Genomic DNA, 21,829 nt, shown 5'->3' with positions numbered 1-21,829 from the left:
CTGGGCTTTTCTTAAAAATACTTTATTTATCACAGAGGATTCAAAACAGTAAAAGAGGTCACATTTCCTGTATGAACAGAATCGACCAATGTCTATTTCAGTTTCGGTTAGTTTGCATCATACGTGATGGAAATGCAAAGTTATTCAATTCACGAACAGAAAAAAGGTTGTGATCTACAGTGTAGAGGCAGAACTACTTCCAGACGCAGCTTCTCAGAAGCTTTGATTTGTCTGTTTCACTCAGGACGCCGTTGAACACTAGATTCTGTTGTTTTCATAATCAAACAACAGAACATTTGAATAAATCGTGTTCAAACATTATTTTCTATGTTGATCAAATGCATGCTTGCATGTGTAATTCATGAGCCCGTCAGCAGTGGATGCAACAGGTGGAGCCTCCTCATTGGCTACCAGCACTTTACCCATCATGCTCCACATGATGAAGACCATGAGTCTCTGAACCATTGAGTCCATGAAACCAGAACCGACATGTGAACACGGTGGAGGGTGTTTAGTCCGGGTTGGACTCGGCGCTGTGACTCCTCTGATGGACACGTAGTTGTTTCGAAGACGCGAATGATTTGTCACAAAGGTCACAGCCGTATGGTTTCTCTCCGGTGTGATCCCGCCTGTGGATCTTCAGATGATCTGCTCTGGTGAAACTGGCCCCACACTCGTCGCAGCTGAACGGCCTCTCTCCGGTGTGAACACGTCTGTGTGTCTTCAGGACGTCCGACCTGCTGAACGCTGCCCCACACTGGTCACAGCTGTACGGTCGGTCTCCACTGTGAATGCGTTTGTGGCTTTTCAGATCACCTGACCTGCTGAAGCTCTTCCCGCACTGGTCGCAGCCGTACGGCTTCTCCCCGGTGTGGCTGCGTCGATGAGTTTGTAGCTGAGTTGAAGTCACGAAAGACTTGGTGCAAAGATCGCAGTTGTACGGTTTCTCTCCGCTGTGGAGACGGCGGTGGTTTATCAGATGACCCAGGGCTGTGAATGCTTTCCCACACTGGGTGCAGCTGTACAGCTTCTCCCCGCTGTGCCGGCGTCTATGACCTTTCAGAGCGGTGGGCGTGGTGAAGCACGCCCCACACTGCTCACAGCCGTACGGCCTCTCACCGGTGTGGCTGCGCTCGTGGGTCTTTAGACCATGTGACGTGCTGAACGCTGCCCCGCACTCGCCGCAGCTGTAGGGCCGCTCCCCGCTGTGGACGCGCTGGTGGATCGTCAGGTAACTGGACCTGGTGAAGCTTTTACCGCACTGTTCACACATGTACGGTTTGTCTCCGGTGTGGATGCGTCGGTGAGTTTTAAGTCTGTTTGAGGTCAGAAAAGATTTCCCACACTCCTCACAGTGGTGCGGTTTCTCTCCGCTGTGAATCAGCTGATGGATCCTCGCCGTACTCAAAGCCCTGAAGGTTTTCCCACACTCCTCACAGCTGTACGGTTTCTCTCCGGTGTGCCGCCGCCGGTGAGTCTTCAAACCACTGGCGCTGGTGAAGGAGCGTCCACACTGGTCGCAGCTGTGCGGTCTCTCTCCGGTGTGGACGTGTCGGTGCGTCTTTAAACAGCTGGAGTTTGTGAACGTGTCCTCGCACTCGCCACAGCTGCTCTTCTTCTGTTGGATGTGACGGACATTTGTGCTTCTCTGTTTCTGTAGCAGCAAAAAGAGAGAGAGGGAGTTAGAGGACGAGTTGTAATTTACACACACACACACACACGCACGCAAACACACACACACACACACACCTCTTCAGTGGTCAACTGTTGAGCTAATGCTAATGCTAGCCAGCATGTGAGGCTTTTAGAAAACAACAACAACCTTGTTTACATTAAAGAGTCATTAAGAAGATAAATTACTCAGTATTTTTAGAATGACACTTAAATCACAACTCAAGACGGTCATGTGATCATTGTGTCATTTAGCTCTATAGCTAACTCTGCTAACGGTTGTGTTGTTCATGGCTTTATAATAAAATAAACGAAATTCCAATCTTTATTCATAATTTATTCATGTATATATTTATTGTACTAATTCACTGTTTAATTTTTAAAATCCCCCAAAAAACTGATGACTTTGTAAATATGTCAATTTATTTATTTACAATAACAGATTAATATGCAATTAAAGATTGTTATTGACTGTATATAAACGAAGACTATGGTCACGTGACGACTGAAACTTCGCTCGTCGTGTGCCTTTACATTAAATTTTCTAAAACTACGTGAGGGATGAACTGATCCGGATCAACAGGACCTGGACACTGACCTGTAGACCGGGGTCAGGCTCAGTTCCCCGCTCCTGGTTCTCCTCCTCGAGCCCGGTCGGCTCGGTGAAACCCGGATCCTGGTTCTCCTCCTCCAGCCCGGTCTGCTCGGTGAAACCCTGGTCCTGGTTCTCCTCCTCCAGCCCGGTCTGCTCGGTGAAACCCGGGTCCTGGTTCTCCTCCTCCAGCCCGGTCTGCTCGGTGAAACCCTGGTCCTGGTTCTCCTCCTCCAGCCCGGTCTGCTCGGTGAAACCCTGGTCCTGGTTCTCCTCCTCCAGCCCGGTCTGCTCGGTGAAACCCGGGTCCTGGTTCTCCTCCTTGATCCCAATCTGGTCAATTAAATCCGGGTACTGGTTCTCCTCCTTGATCACGATGTTGTAGGAGTCTGGTTCCTGGTTCTCCTCCTCAGTCCATGTCCGGTCGGAGAATTCCGGGTCCTGGTTCTCCTCCTTCATCACAATCTTGTAGTGGTCTGGGTCTATGAAGTCCGGGTCCTGGTCCTCCTCCTTCATCCATGTCTTGTCGGGATCCGGGTCGATGAAACCCGAGTCCTGGTTTTCCTCCTTCATCCCGGCCTTGTCGCGGTCCTGGTCGCTGAGGTCCGGCTGGGTCCCGGGTCCAGGAGAACCGGACTCCTCTTCTTCTTCTTCCCCGTTAACGCGTCACTTCTCTCAGACTCCGTCCTCCATCTTGCTCTGCCCCCACCCCCGAGCTGCAAGAGGACCCGCCCCTTCCCTGCCTCTGATTGGTTTAACTAGGTCCTTTTCCTGAACCTGAGCTAATCATCTCCCCTGATGCCCACACCTAAACCAATCAGAGGCATGGTAGGAGCGGGTGTTCTACTTTATATGATCAAATATATAGTTCAGTACATCAGTGTTTAGAAATCAATAAAAACAACAAGAATAGATCTAAATAAACTAGAATAACATCAGAGCTCGTCAACACAGATCCAGTCAACTTCTTCTGACTGTACCAAACCATTACAAACAGTATATGTACCTAACTGGACTGCAGTACATGTAGGGGGCGCTCACGAGGTTGTCTTTAATTAATTGGAGTGAATTGAAGCAAAATGGCTAAAAATATGTTCTTTTCTTTGAATCATGGTCTGAAGTTTAAACACATTTATGTTTTCACTTGTCAGAAACAGTTAGGTTGTAGTTGATCTGTTGTTCCACAAGGTGGAGCCAGGTGGAGTGAAAATGTAAGTTTTCAGTTAGTTTTGAACTGAACTGACACAACAAACACACACACAGACACACACACTCTCTCTCGCTCTCTCTCTCTCTCTCTCTCTCTCTCTCTCTCTCTCTCTCTCTCACTCTCTCTCTCTCTCTCTCTCTCTCTCTCTCTCTCTCTCTCTCTCTCTCTCTCTCTCTCCCTCAACTCGAGCTGCTCTGTTTAATAGGCTTTGATAGGCTTATTAGGAGTTACTCTTCTGTGTGTATTGTGTGTGTGTGTGTGTGTGTGTGTGTGTGTGTGTGTGTGTGTGTGTGTGTGCGTGTATGTGTGTGTGTATGTGAAAGTGAGAGAGACAGGACAGTATCATTCCTCATATAATCTCTTTATCCCTGTCAGGGTGACTGAGGAGACTCCCCCACTGGTTCCTCCACACCTTCACTCCGGCCATCCCTCGCTTTTCTCTTCTTTTCTCTCACGACTTCTCACTTTAAAGGATTTAAACCTCCCGTGTATGTGAGTGTGTGTGTTTGTGAGTGTGTGAGTGTGTCTGTGTGTGTGTGAATGTGTGTGAGTGTAGAGGGGTTACTTCTCTGTTTCCACAGCGATGAGTTTGATGGGGTGTTGGTCGATCTAGGCCACATAACAGAGGGCAACGGATTATCAGTTGACAGGTGAGTAAGGAGCTAATGTAGGGATGGTATTTGGCTAAAGATTATACAAGGACGCATCGTTTATTATTATTATTATTATTATTAATTAATAAACAGTGGAGATGAATGTATGAACTCATTGTCAGTTAATAACAACAACAGACTTCATTAATGTAAAAGTCCGTTGCTGCGGTAATTGATTAAATTTTTGATTAAAGGTCTGTAGATCTCCATTTGTCCACCAGGTGGCGACAAAGAAGATACATTTAAGACAAAAATACAGTGATATTTTTTTTGATTTGCTCAGCCAACTTTTTCCCTTTCACTTGCAGCACCTTGCCAGTAGGTGAGGACATCATTCCCACTATGTGAACATAGATTGTTTTATTCAGGTCATTTCTATTGTTCAGAATGAAGCAAAGATTTTCAATGATGTGTGACATAAATATTCTGACGTCTTTATGACATCACTTAGGTCAGAAGGACAGTCAAAGCATCATGGGAGATGTTTTTCTCAGTGTTTGACAGCTCGGGTTGAAATATGTAGAATAACATTTGTTTCTCTCTCTGCAGGAAGAGAAAACCGCCATGGCTAGAGTAACTCCATCAGCCCCGTCCCCCACTTCTAGGTTAACCCCGCCCATCATCCATCTACAAGACATGGAGGAGGAGCCTGGTGGTGTCAGGGAGGGCAACAGGTGAGTTATCCTGGAATCAACAGATGCTGAGGTAGTTAGGGGATGTTCAGAGTGGGAATAAAAGTATTCAAGGGTTGGTTTCAGGGTCATTGATCCCAGAGTCAGTTCTTTGTCAGTGAGATTGTTCCAGCTTTTAAATTCTGTCGATTCAAAGTCGGGTTCTCTTTTCTCTTTGTTTCAGAGCTGCTCAAGGAGCCAAACCAGGAGTTTTATTCAACGTCAACAACAGCAACAACAATGAGGAGGAGTACGACACACACACACACATATACATATATATATATATATATATATATAAATTATGTACACGTATTTATACATTTATACAGTTGGTCTCTGTGACGTGTGTCCTATTTTCTTCCAGAGAAGAGAAGAAGAAAAAGAAGAAAGAAAAGAAAGAGAGAAAAGAGAAGAAGGAGTAAGTTTGGTCACAAGATGACGAGAAATTAAAAACTGTCTCAAGTCTGTGAAAGAGTGGATTTCAGAAACATTCTGAAACGTCTGTGTTTTGTTGAAGTTCAATCTTTGTTTCCGAAGAAAGACGCACTGATACTGATGAAAACAATTCTTCTAAACTACAGGAGAACAACAGCAATCCAATTTTCTTCCACTGAATCCAGTTTTGTTTGTTGTCTTCTCTGCCAGGAAGGAAAGGACGGAGAAGAAAGAGAGGAAGGAGAAGAAAAGGAAAGACAAGGAGGAGAAGGAAAAAGAGAAAGAAAAAGAGATAGAGAAAGAGAAAGAGAAAGAAAAAGAGAAGAAGGCCAAAGAGGAGGCGTAGGTTTGGTTTATTTGGATCTAATGAGATTTAGTTTGTAAGGAAACTGGAATCTGCCTCTAGAACCATCATAACCATTAATGGAGTTAATAATAACAGTGACAATTAATAAGTGTGTTTGTGTCCAGTCCCAAAGAGATCTCAGTGATTGACCCGGCGAGTAACACCTACTACCACTGGCTGTTTGTCATCACCATCCCTGTCATGTACAACTGGACCCTGATCATAGCCAGGTAACACAAACTGGTGATTTGACCATTGTAGTGGTCCCCACAAGGTCAATGGATTATCATGGTTGGATCCTCACAGGGTCAGTGTTTCTCCTCCCAATAATGACAGTGGTCCTCCAGGATTGGGATACCTCAGTGAGCAACAAGATCATGCAAGATCATGCACTGATTTTCTGTGTGTTCATGTGTGTGTGTGTGTGTGTGTGTGTGTGTGTGTGTGTGTGTATGTGTGTGTGTGTGTGTGTGTGTGTGTGTGCGTGTGTGTGTGTTTCAGGGCGTGTTTTGAGGAGCTGCAGACGGACTACTTGTACTACTGGTTCTTCCTGGACTTCATCGCTGACCTCACCTACCTCGCCGACATGATCTTCAGAACCAGAACCGGTCTGAGCTCACTCTCAAAAACACACATATGATATGCGCATTGTAATAATATATATATGATCCTGTGTTCCTGTGCTACTTTTACTGGAACTGTTTACTGGAGGTAATTTTTTGTGTGTAGGTTACCTGGAGCAGGGTCTACTGGTGAAGGAGGAGCAGAAGCTCCGTGATCGCTACAAGAACAGTTTCCAGTTCAGACTGGACCTGGTCTCCATGATTCCCACCGATGTTCTGTTCGCCGTCTTCGGCCTCGCCTACCCCGAGATCCGCCTTAATAAACTCTTGAGGTTCAACAGGTACACACGCACCCACACCCAGACACACACACACACACACACAGCAGAGGGCGATTCCACTGGTTGTTCCTATAGAAGTCTATGAGAAATCAACTCTACTTCTCCCTCTATAACATCCAAAGGAGTTTATTTCTCAATCCCTAGTTTCAAGTCTTCTTTAATACAGCTGATGTTCATTTAGTAAATTATGTTCCATTTGGAGTCAAGTGTCAAACTGGAGGCTTCAGAACGGTTGCTAACAAACAAATGAGGACGTCACAGATTTGTTGGAATTATTTATGGTTTAAATTACTTAAATACACTTTTTGGTGTTTCAGGATGCTGGAGTTCTTCCAGAGGACAGAGACCAGGACCAACTACCCCAACGCGCTTCGAATATCCAACCTTGTCATGTACATCGTCATCATCATCCACTGGAATGCCTGCCTATACTACTCCTTCTCCAAAGCCATCGGTGAGTTTGCTGGTTTGAATCCTGCCTTATCGTTAACTGAAGAAAACCCTCTGATGTCTCGCCTTGTCTGCTCCTCCAGGTTTCGGTGCTGACAGGTTCGTTTATCCCGACCCAAAAGATCCTGAGTTCGGTCGCCTGGTGAGGAAATACGCCTACAGTATGTACTGGTCCACGCTGACGCTCACCACCATTGGAGAAACGCCGCCCCCAGTGGAGAACTCAGAGTACTTCTTTGTTGTCACTGACTTCCTGGTGAGTGTGGCTTAAAGAACCGAATATTATTTTAAGTTTAAAAATCTGAATTTAATATTCTAATCTGTTCTATTCTTTTCATCTAGGTGGGTGTGTTGATTTTTGCCACCATTGTCGGTAACGTCGGCTCGATGATCACCAACATGAACGCTGCCAGAGCCAACTTTCAGTCTCGCATTGACGCAATAAAACAGTACATGAGCTTCCGAAAGGTCAGTTGGTTAGCTAGCTGGTTGGTTGGTTAGTTTGTTGGTTGGCCGGCTGGCTGCCTGGTTGGCTGGCTAGCTAGTTGGTTAGTTGTTTAATTGGTTAGTTGTTTGATTGGTTGGCAGGTTGGTTACTTTGTCCGTTAGTTGACTGATTTGTTGGTTGGTTACAAAGATATTTTGCCGAGCAGTGAGGACAGTAGTTGTGTAAACAAATATTGTATACAAATGTATCCCCTCCCATCCAGGTGACGAAGGACCTGGAGAAGCGGGTGATCAAGTGGTTTGACTTCCTGTGGACCAATAAGAAGGCAGTAGATGAAAGGGAGGTGCTGAAGTACCTGCCTGACAAGCTGAGAGCAGAGATCGCCATCAACGTCCACCTGGACACCCTGAAGAAGGTCTGCACACACCTGATCATATACTCCTCATTAAAACCCAACTCAGATGAAGCCCCAGAGTCCAGTGCCTCGTCTTTCCTGTCGTCCTGCAGGTTCGTATCTTTGCGGACTGCGAGGCCGGCCTGTTGGTGGAGCTGGTGCTGAAGCTGCAGCCTCAGGTCTACAGTCCCGGAGATTACATCTGTAAGAAGGGCGACATCGGCCGAGAGATGTACATCATCAAGGAGGGAAAACTCGCTGTTGTGGCCGACGACGGAATCAAACAGTTTGTGGTTCTGAGTGATGGAAGCTACTTTGGCGAGATCAGCATCCTGGCTATCAAAGGTCGACTTACTCAACCGCTCATACTGATGAATTTGAAATTTAACCCTATTTATCGTAGCTTAATCTTTTGCGTTACTTATATTGCGCTTTCTGATATCGCGGGACGATACATTTTGAATATATCGTGTAGCCCTGATATTGAGCCGATGCAGAGCATAGGAGAGTGGTTTGTCAGTGTCCCATTGTGTGCTTTAAACAGACTTTGCTCTTCTTCAACAGGAAGTAAGGCAGGAAACAGGAGGACAGCAAACATCAAGAGCATCGGTTACTCCGACCTCTTCTGTCTTTCCAAAGACGACCTGATGGAGGCCCTGAAGGAGTATCCGGATGCCAAGGCTCTGCTGGAGGAGAAAGGAAGGCAGATTCTGATGAAGGACGGACTGCTGGACTTGGAGGTACAGTCACATGATCTCATACGGAGAAGAAATCTGACCTGTTGAACTCAAAGTCATAACCGATCTTGTCCTGCAGGTGGCGGCGCAGGGCCCTGACCCCAAAGAGATTGAGGAGAAGGTGGAGAGGATGACGAGCACGCTGGACGTCCTGCAGACGCGTTATGCTCGACTGCTTGCAGACCATGAAGCTACTCACAGCAAACTCAAACACAGAGTCACCCGGCTGGAGAGGAAGCTGCCGCCGCCGCCATGAGCCGACCAACCAGGTGATGCTCCGCCCCCTCCAACACCTGAGTAGAGCGGACAAGAAGAGAAGGGGAAGGACCGGGATGTTCGATTTTTGAGTCTGGCTCGGCCAGGAGGGGGGAGAGAAGGAGACATGAAAACAAAAGGTTCCATAGAACTAAATTCAAATTAAAAAAACTTAACAAAAAAAAATTGAATAAAAGCAATATTAATTTGACGTTCTATCCCTTATCAAATTTACCCTTTCATCCCCAAGTTGAGGAAAAGAAAGCGAACTGTGTCTCCGACTCATGTATGAACTTTGTGAAGATGTCATGTTTACTCCGGAAACAAACTGTGGATCAGTCGAGTGACAACGGACAACCAAGCTCTAGAATACATGAGAGAAAGAGAGCGAGAGAATACAAATATATTATTAAGCTGCTTTATAGTAAACATTTAAATTAGCATGTGTTATGTTTTCAATAAGAAACAGAAAATATTTTTATAGTTTTAATTTTATAGCAGCATGAGTCTGTCTAAGCTTAAAATGTTAGATAAAATCATGTAAATATAATGATGTGTTATAAACAACACATCCTCGTGTCAAGCATGTGTAGATCAGCTGCTTTACAGCCAGTAGAGGTCAAAGGTCAGCAGAGGAGCTCGTCCATCCAGTTTGTTTTTCTTCACTACGACTGATGCATGTTGTTGAGATATGAAATATGAATCAGATTTATGTCACTGCGCTGAAATAAAGAGATTTTATAAATAAAAAAACTGAACTGCTTCTTTGTTTTGTTTAGAAAACACAGCAATTCAATTATTTTCATGTATCTACTTTATTTTATTTATCTTTATTTATTTATAACACTTGCATAATATTGTACAAACACGTGAAGTAGTTTAGTCTGATTCTTTTATGAGTTGACATTGATACCAGGTAATAAAGGCCCTTAGTTCTAATAATAATCATCGTTATAATTATCGATTATTAGACCATTCCATCTGATATGATCAGCTGTAAAAATGTTTTTTAAGGGGAAAACAATTTAGAAAATAAAAATTTTATAACACAACAAAGTTTTAAAAATAAAACAAACTGACAAATCAGTTTAAAGGAAATGTTATCAGAAACAAAATAAAAAGAAGGAAAAATGTTGCCATTGACACGTCTCTCTTCCTGTGTCGCTATGCGAGCTGGGACTTGTAGTTTCATATTCCACACGTATACTGAGTTCTGGCTCTTCGAACTACAGCTACCAGCATGCACCCCGCGTCGCTGAGCATTTGACGTCAGAGTCCCTGCAGCAGCTGAGGTTTGTTTCAGTCGCTTTATTCAAAGTCTCCATCCTCCTTTTCACCTCCTCACTTTCTCTCCTCCTCCTCCTCCTCTTCCTCTCTCACTCCTTCAGCTTCGTTCACTTGTCGAGTCATCAGCTGCCGTGCGCCGGATGTGACGTGTGCTTGCGCCTGTTTTTCACTCAACTTTATTGACAGCTAGCTTGTCGCAGCTAACCGGCTAACTTGTCTTGAGCTGACGTGACGGGGAGAAGCTCCGAGCTCAGGTGAGGAGGTGGATCCTCAGCATGCAAACAACACGTCGGTGAACTCTGCGTCTGTTACTGACGCGACTCACACGTGGACATGTCTGTTTCTTATTGATGAAGTGAACTTACTGAACTAGAACTCTAATGATCAGTTTGTGAAGTTGTTGACTGAGCAGGAACCAGGTCTGAAGTGAAGATTCTTCCTTCTCTGTCCCTGATCAGCTCGAGATCGAACCTAAAACCAGCTGCTCCGTGGGTTCAGGAGGCTGTTCCCATGGAGCCGGCCTGGCGTCAGCAGGGCCGGGGTCGAGGCCGCAGCCAGGAGCCCCAGGGTCAGAGGTCACGACCCCCGCAGGCAGAGAGCCCGGCCGCCGCTGCAGGAGCGTGGGCCCCGGGACGAGGAGGGAAGACGAAGAGCACTGTGGCTCCTGAGCCTCCACAAGGTGAGGACATGTTCCTTGTGATGTCACAGCTGATTATTGGTCTGTACTGATGTCTGTATCTTCTCCTCAGTGACCGCGGAGTCCGTTCAGTCCAAGTTCGAGGAGATCAAGAAGTCCAACCAGGCTGCTGCTCAGCGACTGGTGGAGAACCGCCTGAGCTCCTCCTCTGACGACGACGATGATGATGATGAAGGAGATGTTGACCATAAGGATGGAAAGAGGGGGAAGATCCTGGCGTCGACCTTCACCACCTACACTGACCAGACAGGTGAGGCCAGACTTTAGTGATGATCTCAGCTAAACCCCACCAAAATATATTATTACACATAAAAAAGCTGTGTAACAAATGTGGCTCATACTCCTGATTACTACTCACTGATGCTCACAAATACTCAGTTACTCACCAACGCTCTCCTCCTGTGTGCTGCACCCAGGTGGCGATGGCTCAGGTCTTCTCAGGACGGGTCAGTACGTCAGTGACCTGTTTCAATCCGGAGCTCTCACCTGCCTCATCTGCATCGGCTCCGTCAAGAGGACGCAGGCGGTTGGTTTCATATCTGTTGATCTGCTGATCGTTTGATTTACAAAATGTTAAATAGAGTTTAAAATGCTACAGTACCCGTGAGTCTTAACTGCTAAAGTCTCTGAACTGATCCAGAATCAGAAAAATCGAACCCTGTCCATCTGTGTGTGTGTCCAGGTGTGGAGCTGCTCCAGCTGTTTCTCCCTCTTCCACCTGCCCTGTATTCAGAAGTGGGCCAGAGACTCGGCCTTTCTCGTCTCCTCCGTCACTGATGAAGACTTCGGTCAGAAGAAGCATCCCTGGCCCTGGTGAGGGAGACGCAGCTCGCTTAGACGTCTAACCTCAGAAAACACGTAAACTGTTTTTAGAGGAAAAATAATCTCTAATCTGTCGTGATGTTTCCTCCACAGTCCAAAGTGTCGAGCTGAATATCCACCCAGCGCCACGCCCAACAGGTCTGTAGGACTCCTGGATGCATCTTTGTTTCTGGACATGTGCACATCTGTGTTAACACTGTGTAACTGTTGTGTTCAGGTACATGTGTTACTGTGGGAAGCTGCAGGATCCTCCAGCTGACCCCTGGTTGGTTCCTCACTCCTGTGGCTCCGTCTGTCAGAAGGATCTTAAACCCGCCTGTGGACACACCTGTCTGCTGCTCTGTCACCCCGGTAAACACACACACACACACACACACAAACACACACACACACACACACACACACACACACACACACACACACACACACACACACACACACACACACACACACACAGAATTGTCCGAATGTGACCGCTGACTCTGTGCATGATTTGTGTCATTTGAAAAGTGTCAGTTTGTGTGTTAGTAGTACAGTATTAGCACTTTTTCTTGTGAAAGTAATATAACCTTTCCAGTATTGGCAGTACAACAGCTTTGTGACCTCTGACCTGGCTGAAGACCCAGGAGCATTATGGATCTGACTGTGTTTTCAGGTCCGTGCCCCCCCTGTCCAAAGATGGTGCCAGTTTCCTGTATGTGCTGCAAATCAAAGCCCCTCCCCCGTCGCTGTAGCAACAAGGTAGGTATTAATAGTGAACAGATGAAGTGTTGTGTGTTGAAACTGTGTCACACACGTGTTGTCATGCTCATCGTGTGTTTCTCTCTCAGGCCTGGTCCTGTCAGAAGCAGTGTGGCAGGTTACTGCCCTGTAAACAACACAACTGCACACAGCCCTGTCACACAGGTACACACACACTCACCTGTACAAAGCCGTCTCACACACAATCAAGAATCAACTACTAAGTGTGTGTTTGTTATAAAAACAGCACATTAACTTTGTGTGTGTTTGTGTGTCAGAGTGTTCTCCATGTCCTAGAGTCAGTGTTCAGAAGTGTATGTGTGGTAGAGAGAAGGCAGAGAGGCCCTGTGCCAGCCCTGAGTGGAACTGTCAGCAGGTAAGACTTTTAATACTGTTAATACTGTATTAATATGCATTTATACATTATACAAACGTCTGACATCATGAATAATAATAATGATACAGGTATTTATAACAGAATCAACTTTATTTGTATCAAACCTCTCATACATACAACAGTTTTTTAAACTTTGTTTTTTACTGTGTTCTGCTGTTCTGCTCTGGACCTGTGAGACAGAACCATGTGTCAAGACTTCACCTTTTCTCTCTCTCTCTCTCTCTCTCTCTCTTCTCCAGGTATGTGGTTCTGTCCTCTCCTGTGGGAATCACACCTGTGAGCTCTTGTGTCACGACCGTGTCTGTCCTCCATGTCCCCGCTCAGTCAGCAGATGCTGTCCCTGCGGCAAGACCAGTAAGGGGCCACACACATACACACCCATACCCATTTGTATACACGTATATAGAGCACGCACACACATACAGAGTACACAAGGAAGTGCACGCATATGAAGAAACCACACACTAGTTGTCACAGGTCCCTTTTGGAGACTTAGTCAGAATTTTGTCTGTAAATAACTGCCCTCTTTTCTTTGTGTGTGTAGAGTCGTCTCTGCCATGCACAGAGGAAGTGTCGCTGTGCGGCGACACATGTGACCGCCGCCTGTCATGTGGAAAACACACGTGTGCTATGAGGTGTCACCGAGGGAGCTGCGAGACCTGCAGACAGGTCACAAATACACTGAAACACACACACACACACACACTGATATAACTATATACACTATATAACACACTCTGTGCATGTGTCTATCAGGAAGTGGAGAAGGAGTGCAGGTGTGGCAAATACAGGAAGTTGATGCCGTGTCATAAAGAATATCTGTGCGACTCTAAATGTCCCAAAACCAGAAGCTGCCAGCGACACCAGTGTAGGAGAAAGGTGAGCACACAGCCGCTGCTGATCAATATCCACTTGTAATCTAATGAAATATCTCGCGCATCGATGTCAATATCACATTGCTGATCAATATCAAACAGCTATTGTGGTCAGTCCGTGGGCCACAGCTCCTCCTGCTGGTTGGAGGAGTAAAGAGACTTAAAAACGTGAGCGTCTCCTCACTGAAACGTCGGTGCTTTGGTTTTGACTTTGATGGTTCTCCGCTCTTGTGCAAACGCTCAGTGTGACGGGGGTGGCGTCTCGTTTCCGTGAGCGCTCCGGCTGTGTAAATGTCAGAGAGATGTCATCTCATCTGATAGGAGAAGGTTGACAGACACATCAAGACGGGGGGACATTTATTTCGGGTCCGTTATCGGGAAGCGTGTTTGCAGATAACATACTGCTCCGGGTTTTAACCTTTAAAATGTCACAAACTGAACTCAAACTGTTCATCCTCCTAATACTCAGTTTCCCATGATGCCCTGTGTTTCAGTGTTGCCCCGGTAACTGCCCCCCATGTGACCTGAGCTGCGGGCGAACTCTGGGATGTCGAAACCACAAGTGTCCCTCTGTGTGTCACCAAGGTAACGATGCGTTCACATGAAACACAGGTTTCTTTTTTTTTTGTGGTTTTATGAACAAATATAAAACTAATGGATGTGAACGCAGCTTCAAATGAAACTTTATTCACAGTCACATACAATAACAAACATGCAATAGAGTATTATCAGTTCTAATGAACTTTACCATGCATTCTCTCTCTCCCTCTCCCTGTATAGCTCTCTCTCTCTCTCGCTCTCCCCCTCTCTGTCTCTGTCTCTCTCACGCACACACGTCACATCACATAAGTGTTTGTTGAACTAGTTGTGATTTGTTGAAAGTCACAGCTGGACGAAGGTCGGAGGTCAACCTCAGGAACATTCTGCCCCACAACACCTCCTGTTGAGAGTGTGTGTGTGTGTGTGTGTTTGTGTATTCGTTGACATTTCCTACAGCTGAACACAACTTGTCCTGTGTTCGGGAAAACGTTGACCTCTGCTTCCTGTCAGCCATGATTAACCCCTGTAACAAAGACGAGTGTGTGTGTGTGTGTGTGTGTGTGTTGTTGGTGGAATAACAGATAACTTCCTGCATCTATTGTTTCATGATTGGATGATAAAAGAAAACTTATGCTCCCATTTGCCTTGTTATTGGCTGAATAGATTAAAGTCAATTTATTCGTAATTCTGCGTGCTGATTGGCTCCTCTGACATTTCACAAGGGAGAAGCTAGAAGGTCGCAACGCCGCCGGCGCATCAACACACAGAACAGATAACATTGTGTGTGTGTGTGTGTGGTGTTTATTTGACAGAACACAGATATTCTCTCTACAGCATCATCTATGTAATGTTTATTATTGAATTCTTTAATCGTTATTTAATTTGATTTATTCATTATTTGACCTGCGACATCTACTGGTCAGAGGTATTGTGTTTTCAGGTTGTCTGTTCATCTTTCCCATTTTTATGAATACGACTGAAAATGTTTTGTCTGTGATAGTAACAGTTTGAAACTCTAATTAATTGAGTTATAAAGTTCTAAATAGAAGCACAAAACTTGTTATAATCAAGAAAGCGTTCATACACTTTAATCACTGCCTGAGCAGTTAGACGCCTGATGTACCTGATCGTCCTCACAGTGAATAAACCTGACTGAAGTGTGTGTGTCTGTGTGTAATCTGTCTGTCAGGAAGCTGTTATCCGTGTCCAGAGTCGGTGGAGGTCCCGTGCTCGTGTTCCTTAACTGTTCTGGTCGTCCCCTGTGGTCGAGAGAGGAGCACCAAACCCCCCCGCTGCAAGGAGCTCTGCGGGTAAGGACACACACACACACACACACCAGAACTAAAGGTGGCAACGTCAGAGTCTACTTTGATTTTTCTATTTGCTCCATGTCCCATCTGCTTACATGGAGGAGGCGTGGTTAAAGACCCATACTGCAGCCAGCCATCAGGGGGCGATCCAGATTATTTAGCTTCACTTGCGTCATGTCCTCCAAACCTATTGCCTCTGATCTTCTGAGAAAGTATGGACATTATGAACATATAGCTGTGACAGTGAGTACTAGTAAGGAACAGTAAGCTGTGGTGCGTCTGATTCTCTCAACTGTTCACATCGTCTTGTCAGGTGTCCTTCGTCCTGTCACCACCCGACCAGAGAGACCCACCGCTGCCACATCGGGACCTGCCCCCCCTGCAGGCAGCCCTGCCTGCTGTCGCTGCCCAGGTGCAGCCACACCTGTCCGCAGCCCTGCCATGACATGGTGCTGGTCAAGTCCCAGCAGGTGAGCAGCCGCCTTAAAGGAACAGTTCCACATTTTCCTTATTGATGCCAGCCAGTTAGCTTAGCTTAGCATGAATACTGGGAGCAGGGGAAAGAGCTAGTAGACTGGGTCAGCCCACATTTGCTCAACCATTGTTCTTTAGTACAGATCAGACTTAATATAGCTCGATGTGTGTGTTTGTGTGTGTGTGTTCAGGTGAAGTTAGCAGGACCGTGGGAGCAGCCGTCTGAACCTGCGTTTGTGAAGAAAGCTCTGCCCTGTCCCCCATGTCAAGTCCCAATACCAACGTAAGTCAAACACAGATGTTAACGTCATCATGAATAATTCCTACTTTTTGTCTTTGCTTCTGTAACGGCGACACCTACTGGCTGGAGGTATAATGTTTTCAGTTCGTTAGTCAGTCTGTTCCATTCTTGTAAACACTATCTCAAAAACGCGTTGAAAGAATCTTTTAAAATTTGGTACAAACATCCATTTAGACTCAAAGACGAAGTGATTAGATTTGGGTGGTCAAAGGTCAAAGGTCACAGCGACGTCTTTACTGTGAATGCAACTTGGAGAGTGACATAAAACCACAGGGAGGTGATTTGAGTTTCGAAACTGAAGAAAATTTCAGTCAATAACACACAATATACACAATATACACACTATTACACACACTAAACAATTTAAATACAACAGATTTGAGAGTTCTTAGAAACTCAGAATGATAAATTGAAGTTTGTTTTTTGTCCTGTGGTTCCCTGACTACACTACTACACAACACACACACACATGCATACACACACACACTCACTAATCACACACACGCTCACTAATCACTCACACACTAATCACAAACACATTCCAGGGTGCTTAGCTCTGTCATGGACCATTAAAGCTGAGATTAAAAAACACTGCACGCTGTGTGTGAGGAATAAGTTGTTGTTCAACATTAACATGAAAATTGTGTCATTTGCTGGAGTTTGTCTTTTTGACTTATCAACGACTTGTCTCACAACACTTTTACAAAATCGTCTATACAAACATCCCTGCAGCTGTGTTATGTCCGCACATGTTCCTGAAATGTCCTGGAGGTTCTGGACGTGAGAACACAAATATCTGAGTCAGTTGCTCTGGACATATTCTGGAACTTGTCCATGTGAGAATGCAGCAGGAAAATTCACCTCTCACCTGCCTTTCCTGAACATTTCCATAACTTCACGCACTTAAAACTCTGTGTTTGTGTTTCAGGTCTTGTTTTGGGAAACATGAGGTAAGAACCAGTCTCCTCTTCCTCTTCATCTCACACGTTAACAAACACGCTGTAACGAATCCCACGCTCTGTCTCAGTAAAACATCACGTATCTGACATTGCTTGATTCATCACTTCCTCCCATTATCTGCATTGACTGTCTGCCCTCCCCTGATGTTTTCTTTCCTTCTTTCGAACATCGTCCTCCTCTTCCTCCTTTGCTCCATCCCTCTTTCACTTCATCCGTCTTGACTCATGTATTTAAGTACTTTGTATTCGACGCACTCGTTCACCTTCAGACGAGGTTGGACGTGATTCTAAAATGTCTCTCTCTTTCTCTGACTCTCTCTCTCGCTCTCTCCCTCTCCCCCCAATCAGGTCAGTCCGGTGCCGTGTCATCGTCGGGGTCCCTTCTCCTGTAAACGACTCTGCGAACGACCTTTGACCTGTGGCAACCACGACTGCAGCAAGGAGTGTCATGTAGTTACTGAGCGCAGCAAGGTGATGACCTGGTTGGGGCTTTACTTGATGACAAGGCAGTTTTTTTAGGGTTGGAATTTGCTCGCTGTATGCAAGATGGCTGCTTCTCATATCCTGCGTCTGATTGTTGCATTGCCATTGAAATGGTCAGTGGGCCCGTAATCAGCAACAGAGGGTGCCGTGCCGTTTTCACTACGTGTCTGATTTAGATGTCCGACACTCTACCGACGAATGTGTCACCTTTCCAGTCTTGGTCTTAACATTAACATCAACTCGATCGATCAATCACTCTCTCTCTCCCTCCGCAGTGTGAGGTGTGTGACGAGGAATGTTTGAAACCCCGCCCCCCGGGCTGTCCCCACCCCTGCACACGCCGCTGTCATCCAGGCGACTGCCCTCCCTGTGGTCAGATGATCCGCCAACGCTGCCACTGCAAGATCAGCCTGCTCTACGTGGAGTGCACGTCAGTACCAACTCACACAAACATCTTTAATCAGACCAATTAAGAGAATGCAGCAGTTTCCACAGCGAAGGACGTGGAGGGTTGGGGTCGACTGCTCCTACGTGTGCGACTTCTACAGTTTATTATTTCATGTGTGAACCTGCAACACCAACTTCTGTTAACAGTCAGTGGTGAAAATGGTTTTTTAAATGGAAGCGAGTGTTTGTGATGGAGTGCGGGCGTTTGCCATCGCTGCATCATGTCCTGTTGATCTCATGGTTAACGAGGCTGCACGGAAAACTTTGATAAACAGGTTTTATGTCTCTGCAGGAAGTTGATGTCGGCCGATGAGAAGACGAAGGTGGAGCTGAGCTCCTGCAACAACCAGTGTCCTAAAGAGGTACACACACACTCAGACTCACACTCACACACACACACACACACACACACACACACACACAAACACTTTAAACACTACTGACTGGTCCAGATCCCAAAGTCTGAGAGTGCGTCAGGGAAACTTCACTTAGTCACTGACATTGTTCCCCACGTTCCTACAAAAGTTTAAAAAGTGACAACTGTAACACACACACACACTCTTGTTTCACCCGCTCCATCTATGGAGACCTCAGTTTAGGCCCCATTGCATCATGGAACTTGTTTATCAGACTTTGGAAGTGGCGTCACCTGCCACCCATTAGAGAGTGTGTGTGTGTGTGGGGGGGGGGGGGGGGGTGGGCTGATAGTGTTGAAGTCACTGTTTCCTCAGTCATTCCTGCTTCACAGTTTTTCTTCTCTTCTCTTCTAATTTCTTTTTTTCGTCTCTGATCAATAATCAGTTTTGTCTCTGCAGCTGAAACTCAAACCATCAGCTTGCTCCAATAATCAATTCATCTCGGTGGCGCCAGACGACGCACACACACACACACACACACACACACACACACACACACACACACACACACACACACACACACACACCAACACAGTCTCCCTCAACCGGTGTGTTTCACTTTCACCAGGGAATGATTTCCACACACTCACAAAGAACACACAGTTGGGTTTGGAGTGTGTGTTACTGCTTGTGTGTGTCTGGGGTTCTGTCAGAGGTCTGTTTTCATAGTCTGCTGTAACTTAAACTCCAAAAAGTCTGACACACACACACACACACACACACACACACACACACAGTTGGAATAACAAACACGTGCAGTGACTGTATTACTGAAATTTTTACACACACGCACATTTTACTTTTATGTCCTCCAGCTCTGTCAGGCTCCACCCCCTGCTCCTCCAAATATGGCGACTTCTGGTTAAAAATAAAAATAAAAAAGATTAAAATGAAGACGTGAAGAAAACATTTCAGTTTCTTCACGAGTTGAATGTTTGAGACGCAGCAGGTTTGTTTCCTCAGCGTCTGATGGTCTCTCTGCCTCAGTGAACCAGAAATAAACTAATTCGCCTGTGCGTGTGTGTGTCTGTGCGTTTGTGTGTGTGTGCAGCTGAAGTGTGGTCATCGCTGTAAGCAGGTGTGTCATCCAGGTGTGTGTGCGGAGAAATGTCAGCAGAAGGTGAAGCTGCGGTGTCCCTGCAAGAGGATCAAGAAGGTAAACACACACACAAACACACCTAACTAAACCTAACTATAAAACCTTTTGTCTTCTGCATCTGTTTACACTGATGAAACTTTATCAGCTCGGCCTCATTAACACATTGTTTGTGTGTGCGTCTGTGTGTGTCTGTGTGTAGGAGCTCCTGTGTTCTCTGTCGACTCAGTGTGATGTTCAGTGTGACGACGCCTGCAAGGACCAGCAGATGAGAGTCAGCCAGGTACACACACACACACACACACACACACACCTGTACCGTCACTGAGTGAGTCTCACCTGAACACACATTGATGTTTCTGTTTGTGTGTGTGCGTGCATTTCTGTCCATCTGTATGTGTGTGTCTGTGTGTGTGTGTGTAGCTGAAGGAGGCGGAGCAGAGAGGTGCTCAGGAGGAGGAGCAGAGGAAACTTCAGGTCAGTTCTGTCACTCACATAATGTTGAATAAAACTTTATCGACAGACTTTCGGTATTCAGCCTGGCGGCGGTTGACATGTGTCGTGTTGCGTGTTCGTGTTGCGTGTTCAGGAGGAGCTCGAGGCGTTTGAGAAGCGTCAGCAGCGAGGAGGTCGGCGGAGTAAGAAGCGGGGGAGGAGAGAGGAGGTGGACGACGAGGAGGGGAGGAAGGGAAGGTGGTGGAGGAGGTGCGCCGCCATCGTCCTCGTCCCAGTGGGCGGAGCTTTGCTGTCCGCCGCCGCCTACTACCTCCTCACCACTGTGTGAGCTGACACGTGAACACGTGTGTTGACAGGAACATGTGAGAACATGGCTGCCTCTCTCCGAACTTTCTCTTTTCATTCTTTTGTCTCATCTTCTTGTTTTTCTGTCGTCTTTTACTCTTGGTTTGATTCTTCTATCTTTTATTGAATTGTTTTTTTGAGTATTGATGTTTAATCCGGGCTGAAATTTAAGATCATGTCAAATTTTGAGTAATCTGATTACTTTTTCCATTATTAAATGAGCCGAAAGTAAAAAAAAAATTTATGAATTTAATAATTCCCCGTTGTCCATTAAGTTTCACCTCAGTTTGAGAACAATTTACTGATTTTGAGGAAAAGCTGAAGAAGGAGAAATCAACATAAAAAATCTTAAAGCAACAAACGGAACATTTTGCTTTGAGTTTGTTCAGTTTAACAGAAACAGGATGTGACGCTTATATTTACATCAAAAATTATCTTTTATTAAATATTATTGATGTTTTCATCTTATGTATGTTTCAAAAATGTGTTTTTGGGTGAAAACCTGTCATCGATTTCCTCACGGATGTGGAGAAATCAAGTTTCTTGATTTGTTAAGTGCTCGTAGAAATGCTATTTGATGTGAAGACGTTTGCGTCGATAATGTCAGAAACTTTAAACACGTCTTTTACTTTGGTGCTGAAACATTTAACAGATGTTAGAATGTTTAAATATAATTTGTCTTTTTTCTCGTTTTGTTTTTCATGAAAATAAAACGTATAAAACTGTTATAGTTTGGTGATTTTACGATCTCTGTCCCGCAGCTGAGAGTTAAAGTTGAACTTCTTTAATTACGTTACTACGCGATGATAATGAGATTTGTTTACAGGAGTGAACAGACAGGGGGCGCTGTTCCTCCAGAGCTAACACTTAAAAGACAATGGACTGATGCAAACCACAGAGTTATTTAACATACTGTTTTCTAAAGTAAGAATAATTCTGTAGGAACGAGCTGAGAAAACCCACCTCACATGTCATTCATGATTTGACACAATAAAACTTTCTTGAATCCATTTCTTCGTCTTTTAATTATTAATTCATTTCCCGTGTTTTTAAAACGAGGTGACGAGTTGGAGTTCAGGAAATCTGAGTGCAAGCAGGAGCTGTTTGAGTGAGAGCGACACAGTCATCAGTACTAAAGAGAAGAACAAACGTGAAACATTTACAGGGAAAAGGTTTTTCATGGAGACAAAGCGAGAAACATGTCCTGAAGATGTTTTCTCACTGAGCATCTGAGATGACCAACACACACCCACACACTCAAAAGACACACACACACACACATTCTCTCTCTCACACACACACAGCTTGATGGTAAGATGTGGGTGTCCTTAGTTCCATGTTACTGCTTCATCACACGCAACCTGGAGAGTTTGTGTGTCTGAGAGAGAGAGAGTGTGTGTGTTTCTTTTAGGAG

The 21,829-nt window shown here is 45.4% G+C and overlaps 3 protein-coding genes across 3 annotated transcripts; 2 read left to right on the top strand and 1 right to left on the bottom strand.

Moving 5' to 3' along the window:
- Positions 1-6: 6 nt before the first annotated feature.
- LOC128429948 (zinc finger protein ZFP2) lies at positions 7-2,964 on the bottom strand. The gene is made up of 2 exons (XM_053415846.1): positions 2,270-2,964; positions 7-1,654 (listed from the first exon to the last, which is right to left on the bottom strand). Exons 1-2 carry the CDS (start codon positions 2,834-2,836, stop codon positions 512-514), a joined length of 1,710 nt encoding a protein of 569 aa, XP_053271821.1. The 5' UTR covers positions 2,837-2,964; the 3' UTR covers positions 7-511.
- A 635-nt stretch (positions 2,965-3,599) lies between these two features.
- cnga1b (cyclic nucleotide gated channel subunit alpha 1b) lies at positions 3,600-9,516 on the top strand. The gene is made up of 15 exons (XM_053415839.1): positions 3,600-4,123; positions 4,676-4,800; positions 4,982-5,047; positions 5,165-5,218; positions 5,446-5,577; positions 5,707-5,811; positions 6,083-6,189; positions 6,311-6,485; positions 6,803-6,939; positions 7,019-7,191; positions 7,278-7,403; positions 7,646-7,798; positions 7,891-8,122; positions 8,342-8,517; positions 8,594-9,516. Exons 2-15 carry the CDS (start codon positions 4,691-4,693, stop codon positions 8,768-8,770), a joined length of 1,923 nt encoding a protein of 640 aa, XP_053271814.1. The 5' UTR covers positions 3,600-4,123; positions 4,676-4,690; the 3' UTR covers positions 8,771-9,516.
- Positions 9,517-10,043: 527 nt separating this feature from the next.
- On the top strand, positions 10,044-21,425 carry nfxl1 (nuclear transcription factor, X-box binding-like 1). The gene is made up of 25 exons (XM_053415828.1): positions 10,044-10,310; positions 10,515-10,735; positions 10,806-11,003; positions 11,170-11,279; positions 11,436-11,566; positions 11,669-11,713; positions 11,793-11,926; positions 12,231-12,316; positions 12,406-12,481; positions 12,595-12,692; positions 12,953-13,067; positions 13,258-13,382; positions 13,470-13,592; positions 14,083-14,173; positions 15,318-15,438; positions 15,752-15,908; positions 16,104-16,195; positions 17,142-17,163; positions 17,521-17,643; positions 17,931-18,085; positions 18,395-18,464; positions 19,570-19,674; positions 19,817-19,897; positions 20,038-20,091; positions 20,204-21,425. Exons 2-25 carry the CDS (start codon positions 10,567-10,569, stop codon positions 20,396-20,398), a joined length of 2,676 nt encoding a protein of 891 aa, XP_053271803.1. The 5' UTR covers positions 10,044-10,310; positions 10,515-10,566; the 3' UTR covers positions 20,399-21,425.
- Positions 21,426-21,829: the final 404 nt, after the last annotated feature.

The sequence above is a fragment of the Pleuronectes platessa genome, chromosome 23 (genome assembly GCF_947347685.1).
Source record: "Pleuronectes platessa chromosome 23, fPlePla1.1, whole genome shotgun sequence".
Lineage (NCBI taxonomy): Eukaryota > Metazoa > Chordata > Actinopteri > Pleuronectiformes > Pleuronectidae > Pleuronectes > Pleuronectes platessa.
This window is presented reverse-complemented; position numbering and strand designations above follow the sequence as displayed.

Excerpts from the sequence above, each read along its gene's own strand:
- LOC128429948 (XM_053415846.1), bottom strand. The coding sequence starts at position 2,836 with ATGAAGGAGGAAAACCAGGACTCGGGTTTCATCGACCCGGATCCCGAC. Across the intron at positions 1,655-2,269 it reads AGCCTGACCCCGGTCTACAG|AAACAGAGAAGCACAAATGT; the intron begins GTCAGTGTCCAG and ends TTGCTGCTACAG.
- cnga1b (XM_053415839.1), top strand. The coding sequence starts at position 4,691 with ATGGCTAGAGTAACTCCATCAGCCCCGTCCCCCACTTCTAGGTTAACC. Across the intron at positions 6,190-6,310 it reads GATCTTCAGAACCAGAACCG|GTTACCTGGAGCAGGGTCTA; the intron begins GTCTGAGCTCAC and ends TTTTGTGTGTAG. Across the intron at positions 6,940-7,018 it reads CTCCTTCTCCAAAGCCATCG|GTTTCGGTGCTGACAGGTTC; the intron begins GTGAGTTTGCTG and ends CTGCTCCTCCAG.
- nfxl1 (XM_053415828.1), top strand. The coding sequence starts at position 10,567 with ATGGAGCCGGCCTGGCGTCAGCAGGGCCGGGGTCGAGGCCGCAGCCAG. Across the intron at positions 17,164-17,520 it reads CTTGTTTTGGGAAACATGAG|GTCAGTCCGGTGCCGTGTCA; the intron begins GTAAGAACCAGT and ends CCCCCCAATCAG. Across the intron at positions 19,898-20,037 it reads AGCAGATGAGAGTCAGCCAG|CTGAAGGAGGCGGAGCAGAG; the intron begins GTACACACACAC and ends GTGTGTGTGTAG.